Raw genomic sequence first — 14,738 nt, 5'->3', positions numbered from 1 at the left:
ACTGAACCCATCACATATTTGTTCATTTTATTCAAGCTATAGCTGACCTGTAACCTTAAGATAGTAAGTAAATAAGTTCTGAGAGAGATTTCAAGCAGGAGAAGGTGGAGCTGTGGCAGAAAAGATCAATATCACTTCTATGTACTTATTTTCAGTATTAATTGTTGCTGTTTGTTGTTGTTATTATTTGCAGTAACATAGTCTGGCAGACAAAGATTTGGTCTGAGAAACAGAAACTCCTGACTTTGAATTCAGTGTCTGGCACTGATTTGCTCTGTGGCCGTAGGCATTTGACATAAACTTGCTGCTTCAGGTTCCTGGACGGTAAAATGGTAATATTTATACTTACCTGCCATTCAGAAGATTAATTATTTAAGGCTGTGTATATCTCTGAATACTATGTGTTACTGTTTGAATGTTAAAATATGAAAAACCTACATTACATTAAAATTGACAAAAACGTATGTCAGCCCTATTGTAACTACTGACTGTAATAATACACCAGGATATAGCAGAGGGCAGTACAACAAAAAAAGCAATGCTGTACCAGTGAAACAAATGTTAGGGTATAAGGCTGGGTAACTTTAATCAAGTGTCCTCACCTTAGTGTCTTAATACTGTTATAGGACTGAATTTATAACGAAAATGAGGGCAGCAGCCACTCCAGCTGTTTATTTGCCATTGCTAACAGGGGCTCTGAGGCTGACCACACCCGCACCTGATTAGATTCATTGACCACAGTGGGGCAGACCCCTTGTCAAATGTTATGTGCCAGGCAGAGCCACGTTCCCGTCATGGATGACAGACACACGAAAGGAGCAGACAGGGTGTGAATTGTTACTGGGCCTTTCCAAACCCTAATGAATTAAGCTTTTTTCGGTGTAAAGGGGTATTAGGGGCCGCACGGTACAGCGCAGGGCAAATGTCGACACTGTGAACAAAACCCTCACGGTCGCCAATTCATTATACGGGGCTGGGCGTAGTCGGTGATCCCAGCGCCTTCCCCAACCCCGGGCAGACGGGACGAGAACCTGCCACTTACCTCCTGTCCCAGGCGGCTGGGCTAACCACTGCGCCTCCCAGCCAACCGCACAAAGAGCCTCCTCCTGGCCTGCGCGCGCCCCTCCTCGCGCTTGCGCGTTCACGAGGGCGGAGGCGCGTGTCTGCCCGGGGTCCGGCGCGGCCTGAGTGCGCACCGTTTTACATCCGGGTCCCGCGACTCCTACCGCTCCCGCCGCTCTGGTCTGCTGGGGGGCTGCTCCCCTCCCCCGCCGGCTGGTCGGCGCCCGGCGCTCCAATGAGAGCGGCTGCCTCTCCCTGCCTCGCGGAGCCCGGCGGCGCCGGGCCTGCGTGCGCGAGTCCGGCCAGCAGGCGAGGATGATGCCGGCTCTGGCCGCCCAGAGGCGGGGGTGGCGCTGCCTTTACCGGTTGTACCTGCGGTGCCAGGCGGCGCAGCTCAGCCGGGTCTGCCACGGTGAGTGGGGGCCGGCAGGGCAAGCCGGGCCCTCTAGCCCCCTTCCCCCGGGCGGCGCTGTTTCCACAGCTCTCCTAGGGCGTCTCCGCCCCACGTTACCCCTCCTGCACGGTCACGCTGCCAGACCCTCCTCGCAGCCTCCCCCTGTGAGCTGGGCTCCCCGCACTTTCCCCCCATGCAGTGCCGCCTCAAAGGCCCCCTAATCCTATCCCACCGAGACCGCCCCATCGTCGTATATTTCCAAAACCCTCTTAAAACCTTCTGTCTCTCCCACTCCACGATCCGTCATGCTCTCACAATTTGCCAAAACCTGGTGGTCTTTAATTACACTCCCATATTCCCGTTTGTTCCTTATCCTCTCATCTTCAGTGCTCCCTCTCACCAACTCAGCGCCTTCCCGAGGTCCCATCATAATTCATATTCCCTAGCCCTTAGCCTCACTCTTTGTCTGTCCACTGTGCTAAAGGGAGCAGCACCCCCAATGTTTTCTCAACTTGACCTCTGTCATTTAAAAATTGTCTGTCTGCTGTGCTGTGTTGCTAGCAGCCTCTCCCACCTACTCCCTGTTGAAATTGATTGAAATAATCAGTGTGCGGTGAGGCAAAAAGTGCTGCATAAAAGTACTGGATAATAAACTGGAGGAAACAGTCCTGCACTGAATGTTAAGGGGGATAAACTAATGTGACTTAAGAGGTCTTTTTTGTATCTGAACGTCTATGAAAAGGAAGTAGTTGAGTAAATTACATGATGACTTCCTGTAGATCAGGTACTTAATCTTTGTGATGTCTAGGGCCACATTGGCAGCTTGTGAAACCCAATATTTTTAATAAAAATCTTTTATATATTTTCTTGTATGATGGGAAGAAGGTTCAGAAGTTGCTTGTCCTTTGAGTTCACTAGCAATAAAAACCTGCAGCTAGTCAGTTTTATGATCATGTGGTTTTTAGCGGGAGAAGAGCTTGTTTGGGTATGTCTACATAGCATTTTAGAGTGATCCTCCCAACCCTGGTCAATAGCTCTAAATATAGCGCTTTGAACAAGCTAGTTTCTTGCGTTTGTAGAATCCATATCGTTCTTTTCATATAGCTATTTTCTCCAAAACTAGTGCTGTACTGCTGTTTTATATAAAAAGCTGCCTAGTACTCTTGAGTAAACTTTCCAGTGTATATCACAGACAGTTTTTGAAAATAGACAATAATTTGAAGCAAGAATGTAATGGCTGAATTATTTTAGTCCGTTATCAAGAGGTTTCCTCTTTGACTGAATGTGAAATGCCCCCAAAATGTAGATAAATTCAAAATACAGTTGGGTTTAAAAGTATGCATTTGTCAAGTACCATAAAGTGTTGTTTCTGTAATTTCTTATTTATTAGACACATGTTTAGCAGAGCATATTGAACTTTGGCATGGTATTTAAAGGCCTTTTATTGTCTGAATCACTTTGACATTAATATAACTTATGTATATTTTGTATACAGTACATTTATATTCAGATGTACTTGTTCTAGCTGTAGTGGGACATAATGTATGTAAAAGACTGTAAGGAATTTTTATGGAGTGCATGTTTTTATCAAACATACCTCTATGGTTGTGTTGTGAGATGACTTGTGTAATAATCATGTAGTCCTCTGTTTAATGTCCAGTTATATGCAATGCAAGTAAGATTAGCAGTACTTGATTTTCTAAGTATTTCCCAAAGACACCACACCAGGTTTGTTTGTTTGTTTGTTTGTTTTTGTTTTTTTAGTAGGTGATTGCATTTCAGTGGTGGATGAAGTTATATTTGCAGAGGAGATGTATGCATTTCATGTGTGAGAAAGTCTGTTAATTTTGTTGATGCTTTGATTGCTGGCTTATGTTGCTTAACAGAAGGTGGCTGCTAATGCTGATGGACCAGAATTGTGTTCAGTAAATTTGGTATACTTTGGGCCAGTCTTTTAACACTAGCAATTGCCTAGTAAATGTGGTCTCTCTGCAAACACAGAGAAAATGTTTGTATGTAATATTTATGTATCACACTGTAAATCACACTTTAATTGTGGCTTTTATGTTGTGGGTTAAGATATTACACCTGAATTACAGACATCTATTACATATTTAGTCAATTAGAATATTTTTTGGGGGGTATGGGAAGTGGGATTAAAGGACAAAACTGTTAGGATTATCTTGCTAATAGTTTTGCAATGTATGCCATTGTCATTCCACTGTAATATCCTCTCCGACTGCCAAGTATTTTGCTCATTATAAAGATGGTTTTGTGCAGAGGATGATTAAAATAGGGTTTAATCGAGCAGTTAGACAATCTTAAAGTAGCTTTCAGTTAGATAACTTTAAGAGAATCTCATGTGCAGTGTTTCAAAGGACTAGGCTATGTGAGAAACTTAGCAAAAAATGTGTGTTAAAATGCTTGAGAAGGAGACAGGAGAAGCTTGGGAAATTGGTGAAAGGACTAGTTTTTAGCTGTGTAGAGTTTACGAAATTTGAGCACACAGGTAAACTGGGCAAAAATATTTATTAAAAGCTAATTTCCACAACTAATCTCAGCAACTCCGGTTGACACACACTTTCTCTTCTCTTCTCAAACTGGTATGTGTAAACCTTTTTTCCCCTCAGGATGGCAAGGCTCGATGAAATGCGGAAGTCTCTCTCGCATACTGCCATGCAGTCGTCTAGGAGTCCAATCACTGAGTCAAGTGAGAGTTTACACTTCTGATGGTCAGAAAAAAGGCCCTGTACCAGGCCCTGAAGGAGCTGTGCACAAAGCTGGAACAGGTTGGTGTGCTTTACATTTGTTTCCATCTTAGTAGTCCTGTAGTGTGTGAATGTATCGGACATGGTTCTCACCTGTTTTATATTTAAAAGGAGCAGATATATTAGAGCATTTATTCAGCAAATGATTGTTAGTTTGCCTTATGCAATTAAAAACAGATCACAATGTAGAACTGTAAGTATTATTATGCTGAAACTGCAGAATTTGGAAATGGTCAAACCTCCCTCCTGTATATCAAGACTTCCAGTGAACGAGCATGGGTAAAAACTTAGATACATTTCCTTTTTGTAAATACATTTTTAAATAAATGATAAATGTTGGAGAGGGATTGGATGGCTCTAGGGATAGATAATGGGATGCCTCTACAGTTTAGCAATCTGCTCCTTCCAACCTGTTTAGTTACTTGTATAAAATGAGTTGTTGCTGAAGACAGAATTGGCATAAAAATTGAACATGCTGATTAGTAGTAATTCCTTCCCCTCATGCTTGAGGCAAAATGGTGAGAGCGTAATCTGCTGTTTAAGTTGTTGGTGTTCTGAGTATAGAGGATTTTATCCTGTAGAACTGGTAATCTGGCAATGGCCACAAGTACTAAATTATGTAACATTTAATGTGGTGGAGAAGCCCATGGGCAACTTTTACTGTTGTGAAACTGTATGGCCCTGGAATTCCTACTCGAGTACTCTCCCTACAGCTGCTTTAAGGTCTTATTTTTCTTCAGTCTTAAGCTAGATGCCTCAGATTCCTGGTAGGACAGAAGCACTACCAATTCCGAGTACTTCCATTTAAGCTGGTGATGGCACCGAGGCTCTTCACGAAAGTCTTCTCTGTGAGGACGGCCCAGATGAGGTGCAATGGCCGCACCATCTTCCTGTATATAGATGACTGCCTACTAATAAGTAGATAAAGTCAGGAGGGTCTGTTGGTAATCCTTGTCTTACTGCACCTTCTGACATCACTGGGGGTCTGTGTAAACAGAGAAAATTCCACTTTGACTTCCACAAGGACTATAGATTTTTATCGGAGTGACCTAGAGTCATCCTCAGGAAAAGCCTACCTTCTTAAAGACCTATTTCAGGCTATTCATAGCCTGATAAATCAAGTCATGCTGAAATCTTGCACCACAATCAAGGTCTGTCTTTTCCTACATACATAACACTGTTTGCCAGACTCTGCATTTGCTGCCTGTAGGCCTGGCTGCAGTTTGTTTATTCATTGGACAAGGACAACATGAATACCAGTGTAACAATCCCACCAGAAGTCAGTGCCTCTCTCGTATGGTGGATGAAACCAGACCAGGTGCAAGTGCGAGTCCCCTTTTTTCCACCCATCGCTGACACAACCCTAATCACTGATGCATTATTCATAATATGGGGAGCACATATGGACAATCACACTACATGTGGTGCGTGGTCCCCATGGTAGGCCAGATTGCAGATAAATCTGCTGGAGATGAGGGCAGTTTTTCTAGCCCGCAATACATTTTTCTCCCTCATAAGGTCTCCCCACCTAATATTGGACAACGTGATGGGGCTTTTTATGTAAACAGGGAGGAGCAAAATCTCTTCCTCTGAGTATAGAGGCAGTGACTTACCTACCAGATGTGCAGAATACTCTGGCGGACAATCTCAGCAGGCACTTCTCCATAGACCATGAGTGGGAAATACACAATTCTATCTTGACTGAAATCTTCACCAAGTGGGTAACACAGTCTTGGGACCTATTCTCGTCACAATCAAGCAAGAAATTCAACCTCTACTGTTCCAGAGCATCATTAGGCCGAGACTCCAGGGATGATGCCCTTGTGTTATTCTGGATGGACCATCTGAGGTATTTCTTTCCTACTGTCCCCCTGCTACCTCAGGTTCTTGGCAAAATTCGCCATGACAGTGCCAGGGTTGTCCTCATCACACCCAATCAGCCCAGGCAGTTTTGGTTTCTGGAATTTCTACAAATGTCATCCTACCCTCCTAGCTGTATTCAACCCTTTGTGGATCTTTTAACTCAGGACAAGGGCAGGATCAGACATCCCAACCCAGACCTTCTTAATCTCATGGCCTGGAAGTTGGATGGTCATCAGTTTTGGAATGTTCATGGTCTGAGGCCATCCAAACTATCCTTAATAACAGCAGAAGAATCTCCACTAGAAAATGCTGTTTAGCTAAATGGAGGTGTTTCTGTACCTGGCTGCAACAGAATCAGTTATCACCTGAATCAGCAGGTGTCCTTGTCATTTTAGACTATCTTCTATCCTTCAAAATGTCAGAGCTTTCTTTTAGTTTGCTGCCAGGTGGACTTTCAGCTATCAATGCCTTTCATCCTCTAGTGGAAGGCCACTCTATCGTACTCAATCACAATTTGATTCTTGAAAGGTCTCATTAGGACCTTCCTGCTGGTGTTGAAATCTACACCACCAAAGGACTTCAGCTTGGTCCTGTTGGCTCTTACCAGATCACCATTGGAATCAATGGCCACATGGTCCATGTCACACCTCTCTGGGAAGGTTGCCATCACATTGGCCATGTCGGTGAGCAAACTGGGAGCACTCGTGTTAAACCTACAGAACGCCATATTTCATAGAGAAAAGATCTCCCTTCATCTCCTCCTGAAATTCATCCCCAAGGTTATTTCAGAGTTTCACATGAGCCAGCCTCTTTGCTTACTGATATTCTTCCCAAAGCCTCCTCTTTCCAGCAAGGAAAAGAGGCTGCACTTCCTCCATGTCAAACGGATCTTGTCCTCTTCTCTGCATAGAACAGAAGCAATGAGGAAAATACGAAGACCATTAGTCACAATAGCAGAGCGATGGTGATGGCACATTATCAGCACAGAAACTGTCTAAGTGGGTCTCTGGATACATATTTCCATGTTATCAGTTGGCACATATTCTTCCCCTGGATGGGGTGAGGGCCCACTCTGAGCACATAAAACCTCAATGGTATCTCTTTGAGAAGTACCAAGTGCTGGATATTTGTAAGACAGCTACCTGCAGGTGCGTCCATGTCTTTATGAAGCATTGTGCTCTGGTCTAGGCTTCCTCAGCATCTGCAGTTGTGGGGACATTCATACCAACTGCATCCTCGAGCCCTCCACTTATTTTAATACTGCTTACCAATCACCCATGTGTGGAAGAAACATAGGGAACAGCACTTGAAGAAATGGAGGTTACTTACCTGTAATTGGAGGTTCTTTGAGATGTGTAGTCTTTATTTGTATTCCACTGCCTGCCCTCCTTCCCTTCTGCTTCATATCCTAACTGATTCATGGTAAGAAGAAACTGGAGAGGCATTGGTCCACTTTGCCCTTTATGCCTTTGATTGCGAGAACAGGGAGAGCAACTGCTTATGTGCGGATCTATGGACACTATTTGCTACAAATCTCCTGTCTCAGGCATGTGGAGCACATGTGTAGCCACATGCGGAATACAGATAGGGACCATACATCTCCAAGCACCTCTACTTACAAGTAAGTAACCTCAATTTTTAGTGATTATGTCCTTAGGTAAGTCTGTCAACCTTCCTGCGCCTCCATTTCCCTATAAGTAAAAAATGGGATGTTTTTCTACCTGACTGGGCATTCTGAAGATTAATTTATTAACGTTTAAAGGGCATCTCAATCTCTGCCCACCCAAAGATCAGCAGTTCTGAATTCTAATACTTCATTCTTTTCTTGTTGGTTCATTGTGTTTGTTGTCAAGTCTCCAGAGCAGGGTAATATATTTTAAAAGGGTACTTAATGTTGTCTGAACAGTCAAATATAAATCTTGATATTTGATGTGTAATTATTTTTTTCCTATGAAAGTTTATGGCATAACCTTTCATTAAATAATATCACTGAGATACGTTTTTGAACAAGAAAAAAGTTTATCTGTACAACAGAGGGTGACTTCTGGCAAACTCTGGAAGCAAATATGCCAGGCAATCTTGTCTGTGCATATGAAGAATAATAGTTTGTCAATGCCCATTGTTTTTGAGTATGATGAGAAATGAACAGCAAAGAGTATCTTATTTATTTTGAACCATTTTTTAACATTGCTGTTCTTCAGGCTATCCAGAGAGCAGGTAACACTTTTCAAAAGGAAGAAAGGGGCTGAGTTATTTTAAGGCTTTTCCAAACTCACTTGCGGCAAGATCATTGCAAATACATTAGAAACTGTTTTTTGTGTTTTTCTTACTGTTACTTCTGTCTTTCCCAAAAAAATATAGTCAAACCATGTTAGACCTTCTTGGTAGTTCCTGTTATATCTAATGGCTACTTGCTTGACTTAAGAGTAGTTGTGTAGCCAAAGCTATAAGAATATTTGACTTTTGAATCATTCAAATCAGATGTTAAGTCAGGAGCTTTTCATTAAGCAACATAGACCTATTTGAAGAATCCTTAAGATCTTCTGAGTACTTCAAATTGCTTCAGTTTCAATAAAATTAGTTTTAATTTTGCTATCTATAGCAGATGTGTGGCAAACATCCAGTGCTAGTGTACTAAACACAGTGCTAGATCTGTTTGTTGGAATCATAAGGATTTTATTCTGATGTTACAGTGAGTTAAGATGGTGATTTTCAGAATAAATATTCAGACATGCATTTGAACTATCTGATAACATTTCTTATTTGTGATTAGAACACACTCAAATTACTGTACGTGGATAGTTTGCAATGAGCCTAGTATCTGGAAATACATATTTTTCCCTTTTGCTATTCGGTGTCCCATTCTCTTTTTAGTAAAACAACTTTTGATTGTCTGTGTTTTGATGAGGAGTAACTATATCTTCAAATTCCAAATACAAGCTAATATACTTCTGTTGTCCAGTTTCAACAGAAATTTATGACACAAGAAAATCTGTGGATTTTGATTTTTCATAAGCTACTGTGTTTTTCAGAATCTTAACTCTTTTGTTTAAAATGTTTCCAGGTCTTCAGATGGTTTTTAATCTGTAAACCAAAGCATTTGTGATATTTTCTGCATATCTTAGACTTCATTATTTTAATGGGGTAATAAATGCAAACCTCAATTCTTACTACTTACATGGTAAAATTTTGCATCGAGTTTGTCCAGAACTGTAAAGATGCAGCTGAAAACATTTTGATCCGTGACTATTTTCAAATAGCCTACAATACAGTGAAACCCCTAACAACTTTGTTGAATATCAAATTTCAACTTTCAGTGGTAAATTAATGTGTATTATCTATACATTCTCTAATTCACATTATCTGAGAGTATTCACAAATACAGTACAATGAGCTAAAGGTTGTCAATTTTTTAATTCACATGATAGTAATATAACTTTGTGCACTTCTCTGTTGGCCTTGCTAACAATAGTCTTTTATTTTATTTAATTATAATTGTTTACATGAATCAGCAGTGAGGGTTTTTTATTTTTTACAGCACGGGATACCAGCAGTGCAGGCCAAAAACCACTTTTATTGCAAGAGCCAATCCAAATAAAAGGTAAACATGTATGTTATGTTGCAATGTTATGGTTGTTAGGGTGTGGTGTTTCCTTTTTAAGGTATCTTTCCGACTTTAGAAGTTATAAGACTTGGAGGAAATCATCTTTGAACATTAGGAGGCCCATGAGTAAGTAGGAAGTGTGTAAGGTAGTTCATGTCTTGGGCTTACTTACATACATGTTTGTGGAAAAACATTCACATATCAACTTTCCATTTGGTGTCTGTTTATTTTAGAGAATTTCTTCTGAAAATAGAGCTACTCAGAGATGGAGTGAATAATTAGAAATAGTGTTGCTGCCATAAGTGTGGCTTTAACTACCACTTTAAGCTGATAAATCACAGATAAAGCGGAGGTATAGATTTATCTCCCTTCATCCAGTCTAGTATCTCAGCTTGTCTTTCATGTTTTCAGGGATATCCAGTCAACATCTAAAACTCAGCATGGCCAAAACAGAGATTTTTGATCTCTTCCCCTGCTCCTAGCCTCAAGCCCTCCTTTCTCCTCTTAACATGGTGAAAAACAGCATCAAGTCTATTAAGAATGCTGCAGCTAAAACACCTGCTTGGCTTGTCATTCTGACCATGTCAGCCCCCCCCTTCCTGGGCTTCCCTCTTCACACCTGCAACACATACAAGCTTCCTTGTCTTTATCTTTAAGACCTCCCATAACTTAACCCTAGCCTACCTAGCTGATCTAACCTATTGTCATGTTGACTACTGCCTTATCTCCACCAGTACTCCTAGCCTTTGCTACTTACCACTTACCTTCTTCCTTAACCTCCTTTGTGCTTTTAACCACTCTGCACCTTATGCATTGGAAAAACTCCCTGATAAAATCTGAATGGTTACTACTTTATCTTCCTTTAAATCCTTTTTTAAGACTTGCCTCTGCTCCAATACCTACAAAACTCAGGCTGCTGATCCTGGCTAGACAGGTAATACTCTGCCTATTCCTCCTCTCTCCTCTTCTACTTCCTTACTTTAAGCCCAATTAACCCTCACTTCTCCCCTCTTCCCCCAACTATAGTACATGTAATTAACACATCTGTGTCAATACTTCACCCTACTCATTTCCTTGTATGTTCTGTTCACATCCTCTAACCTTCAGTGTGGGCCTATTTTTGCTAAGGAATGATGTGTTTTGTATAAAGAGATAGCTAACTCACTGTAAAGCAAGCAAGCAAACAAACCCACAACTTTTTGCTAGTGAAGACGCATCCTTTGCGTCTTTAAATTGTAAGCCCTTCAGGGCAAGGATTCCCTCTTGTGTATTTCTATGATGCTCAGCTCAGTGGGACTATATAGGCCTTTAGGCACAACTGTATCCTAAATATTTACTGTTACAGACAGTAACAAAATAACAAAACACTGAAAACTCTTAAAGGGGGTACTCTTCACCTTAAAATTTGTGTGAAGTTTGGTGGGTGGTTGTTTTTAAATAATTTTTTAAACTTTTTTTTTATTACATTACTGTGGAAACTTAAAACTGAAATTATTTTTCAAATTTGTCTTCTATTTTGAAATATTGAGTGGATACTTTGTGAACTGTTGCTAATGCATATCCCAAGATATGAAAGTTGTTAAACTTGTTCAGGGGTTTGTTTAAAGAACAAAATTAAAGCATGCAAGAGCCATTTTCTCTGTTTGACAATTGTACTCTTCCATTCCAGTGCCCAAGAAACTCTGTGTTAGTGTCCATTAGATCCAAAGAGCAATCTGGGGTAGATCATGATGCAGCACATACTATTAGATGCTGAACATTTGCTTTAAAACAGTGTTGTAGATTAAAAAACCCACTGGATACCATAAATACACCAGAATTTTTGTAAATAAATGCTGAAATCTGTAATGCCTGTGGGTTGCTCAGTGTCAGCTGAAACCTTTTGCTTCAAATCTTCCAGAATTCGGACCAGAAGGAAGGCACAAGCGTTAACATTGAGGATAGTTAACCATTGGAACAAGTTACCAAGAAATGTGGTGGATTTTCAATCAGTTGAAGACTTTAAATCAGGACTAGATATCTTTCTAAAAGATATGCTATAGCTCCAGCAAAAGTTATGGGCTTGATGCAGAAATTACTGGGTGAAGACTTAAAGCCTCTGTTCTGGAGGTGGTCAGACTAGAATCCTAGAGGTCTCTTCTGGCCTTAATCTATGAATTGTAAATTTTCAAAGATCTCTGTTCTCCTTTAATACACCTAATATACTTCAACTGTAACAGTTCTTTAATGGCGACCTGCCTAAAATATTAACAGAAGTAAACTTAATAGTGATTTTAAAATTATAAATCACTGTAAGGACATTTATACTTGGGTGACAAGCAGCCAAGAATGGCATAACTGGAAGTAAGATAAATTTGCATTTAAAATTATATGTATTCTAATGGTCTCCTGCTTGTGCATCGGATTCTGAAAAGTTTATAGTAGAATCTCCTAGCTAGATATTACATATAAATAAGGAATGTGTACTTTTAACTGTTCTATAATCCACAAAGCACAGTATGGCAATTTGAAGAGAGAGAACTCTGGAAAGTACTAGGTGGAGTATTTAAAAAAAATAAAGAAGTGGAGGGTACAGTCTGTTTCAGTTCTGGTTTAGGTCTGAAAAGATCTGTAGCAATAGCAAAATAATTAACTACTGAGATTAGAAAATAATTTGCAAAGTCTTTGGCCACCAGTGACTGATTAGAACTTTATGTTTATATCTGCTTTTTTTGTTGCCAGAATAGCTATTTTTATTATATTAAATGTCAAAATTAAGTTAAATTACTCTGTTCTTAATAATGTTTATTTCCATTCTGTCCAGAAAATTAATAATTTTCCTATCAGAGTACCTTCCTCTTTTATTTCTCTCATTAAATGTCTTTATCCCAGAATCCCTGGCAGGAAGGAAGAATTTACATGTCTCCATTTAAATGGGGTAAACTCACGCTTTCCCATGATTTCACGTAGGGCTAAATTGTTTTTCAGGGCATGCTCCATATGACTTTTAATTACACTTGATAATGCGTTTTGTTTTTGTTTTTTTTGTTTTTTTTTTAGTTAAAGCAGTTCTTAAAAAGAGAGAGTATGGACCAAAATACACGCAAAATAATTTCATCACTGGTGTCAGAGCAATAAATGAGTTCTGTCTTAAATCCAGGTACAGTAGTTTAAGTGAGTTAAAGTATAATTGTCAATATATTTTTGACTTGTTCGTATGTGTTTCAGAGGTGAAGAATGGCTTAGCAGCATGGGTCACTAATCCTGACTGAAATGTCTTGGCGCCGCTCCAATATACACAATAAATTGTAGACTGACTGAGCTGATGCTTCGTTTGAAAATGACTAAGCTTCAAGCTAATTGCAGTCATGGTGGCTGATGGATTCAAACTCTTTCCTACCCTTTTAAAGGGGCATTGTAATAGTTCAATATATATACTTTTAAAACAAAATGAACTTAATTTAAGTTCTCTTTCCAACAACTCTATCCTTCCTGTTCTCTAGAGTGCTGACTCTGCATGCCAAGAAGTGCAAATCCCATTAGTCACTGAAGAGAAAATGCTATCTCTGGGACAGCCAGCTTTTCACAGGGTGCACAGGCAGCCTTGTAGCAGTAGTTAGAAACCATGCAAATCTCTAAAATATGAAACCCCACTTAGAAGCCATAAGAAGCTTCATTTTAAACTTAAGGTACTTTAATATTATATCTGTTTACAAATGCTTATTATATGTTGCCAAATTAAGACTTAACTCTCACTATTATCCTGACTTAATCACATGTATCATTCTGGACTATGGTTATTGTTACTTAAATGTATATTTAACTCTCTTTAGTGTCTGTCATCCATTGCTGGCATCCATTTAAACAACACAATTCAAAGGTGTGATCTCATTTATAAAATCCTGTTTGACCTTTATTAAATAAGTTGTTTGCAGTGGTGGTGCTGGTGTTGCCATGTTTGTCCCAGGATACAAAAGACAAAGGTAGGTGAGGTAATATCTTTTATTGGACCAACTTTTGCTGGTGGAAAGGACAAGGTTTTGAGCATTACAGTGCTCTTCCTCAGGTCTGGAGAAGGTACCCTGAGTGTCTTGAGACAAATACAAAGTGGGACATATTGTTAAGCAGAAGGGTTTCACGCATAGAGATGACCCTTCTGCTTAACAATATGTCCTACCTTGTCTTTAGCTCTGACACTCAGGGTACCTTCTCCAGACCTGAGGAAGAGTACTGTAATGCTCAAAACCTTGTCCTTTCCATCAGCAAAAGTTGGTCCAATAAAATATATTACCTCACCTACCTTGACTCACTCTCCATTAAATATGAAAGTTTGGTGACTTTTATAGCAGTTACAATCTTTAACTTCTGTTTCTGCTCTGGGTCTGTCTTATCACCCTAGTATCTTAGACCAGCCAGAGGTCTTAATTAAGTGAAATCAGTTTATCATAATTTATTTTCTCTATAGGCAGATTAATTTGAAAATATATGTGTTGGCTTTTACATAGGAAGTTCTGGACAGAAATAATAGGACCATAGGTTAGTTACTGTGATAAAATCAAATTAATTCCTATTTTATATATAAACATCTTCTATAATCTGAGTGTCTTGATTCAGATGCTGGAGGAAGTAACTAGGGGGACAGCCATTTTAAACTCGATTCTGACTAACCGGAAGGAATTGTGAATCTGAAGGTGGAAGGCAATTTGGGTAAAAGTGATCATGAAATAGAGTTCATGACTCTAAGGAAAGGAAGTGAGAGCAGCAGAATAAGGACAATGGACTTTTAAAAAGCAGATTTTAACAAACTCGAGAACTAATAAGTAAGGTTCCACAGTGAGAAAATGTAAGGGGAATAAGCAGTTCAGAAAAGCTGGCAGTTTCTAGAAGAGACAATATTAAAGTCACAAAAGAAAACTATCCCAAAGTGAAGGAAAGATAGGAAGAATAGTAAGAGGCCAATTTGGTGGCATGAGGAGCTCTTTAATGACCTGAAAATCAAAAAGGAATATATAGAAAGTGGAATCATGGACCAATTCCTAACTGAGAGTACAAAAGTATAGCACAAGCA

General features: G+C 39.9%; 1 protein-coding gene across 4 annotated transcripts in view; it reads left to right on the top strand.

The window, feature by feature from the left end:
- Positions 1-1,145: 1,145 nt before the first annotated feature.
- The window catches only part of SLC30A9 (solute carrier family 30 member 9), a 57,664-nt gene continuing 44,071 nt past the window's right edge, over positions 1,146-14,738 (top strand). The window contains exons 1-4 of one of the 4 annotated variants that reach the window (XM_073342158.1): positions 1,146-1,474; positions 4,087-4,245; positions 9,626-9,688; positions 12,731-12,830. In XM_073342158.1, coding sequence (XP_073198259.1) covers positions 1,378-1,474; positions 4,087-4,245; positions 9,626-9,688; positions 12,731-12,830 — 419 coding nt within the window. In that variant the 5' untranslated portion in view covers positions 1,146-1,377. The remainder of the gene's footprint in view (positions 1,475-4,086; positions 4,246-9,625; positions 9,689-12,730; positions 12,831-14,738) is intronic. The other 3 variants (XM_073342159.1, XR_012158682.1, XM_073342157.1) reach the window with 3 other exon arrangements.

Source organism: Lepidochelys kempii, chromosome 4, assembly GCF_965140265.1.
Source record: "Lepidochelys kempii isolate rLepKem1 chromosome 4, rLepKem1.hap2, whole genome shotgun sequence".
NCBI classification, from domain to species: Eukaryota; Metazoa; Chordata; order Testudines; family Cheloniidae; genus Lepidochelys; species Lepidochelys kempii.
Note: the sequence above shows the minus strand (reverse complement) of the source record. Positions and strands in the feature narration are given on the sequence as shown.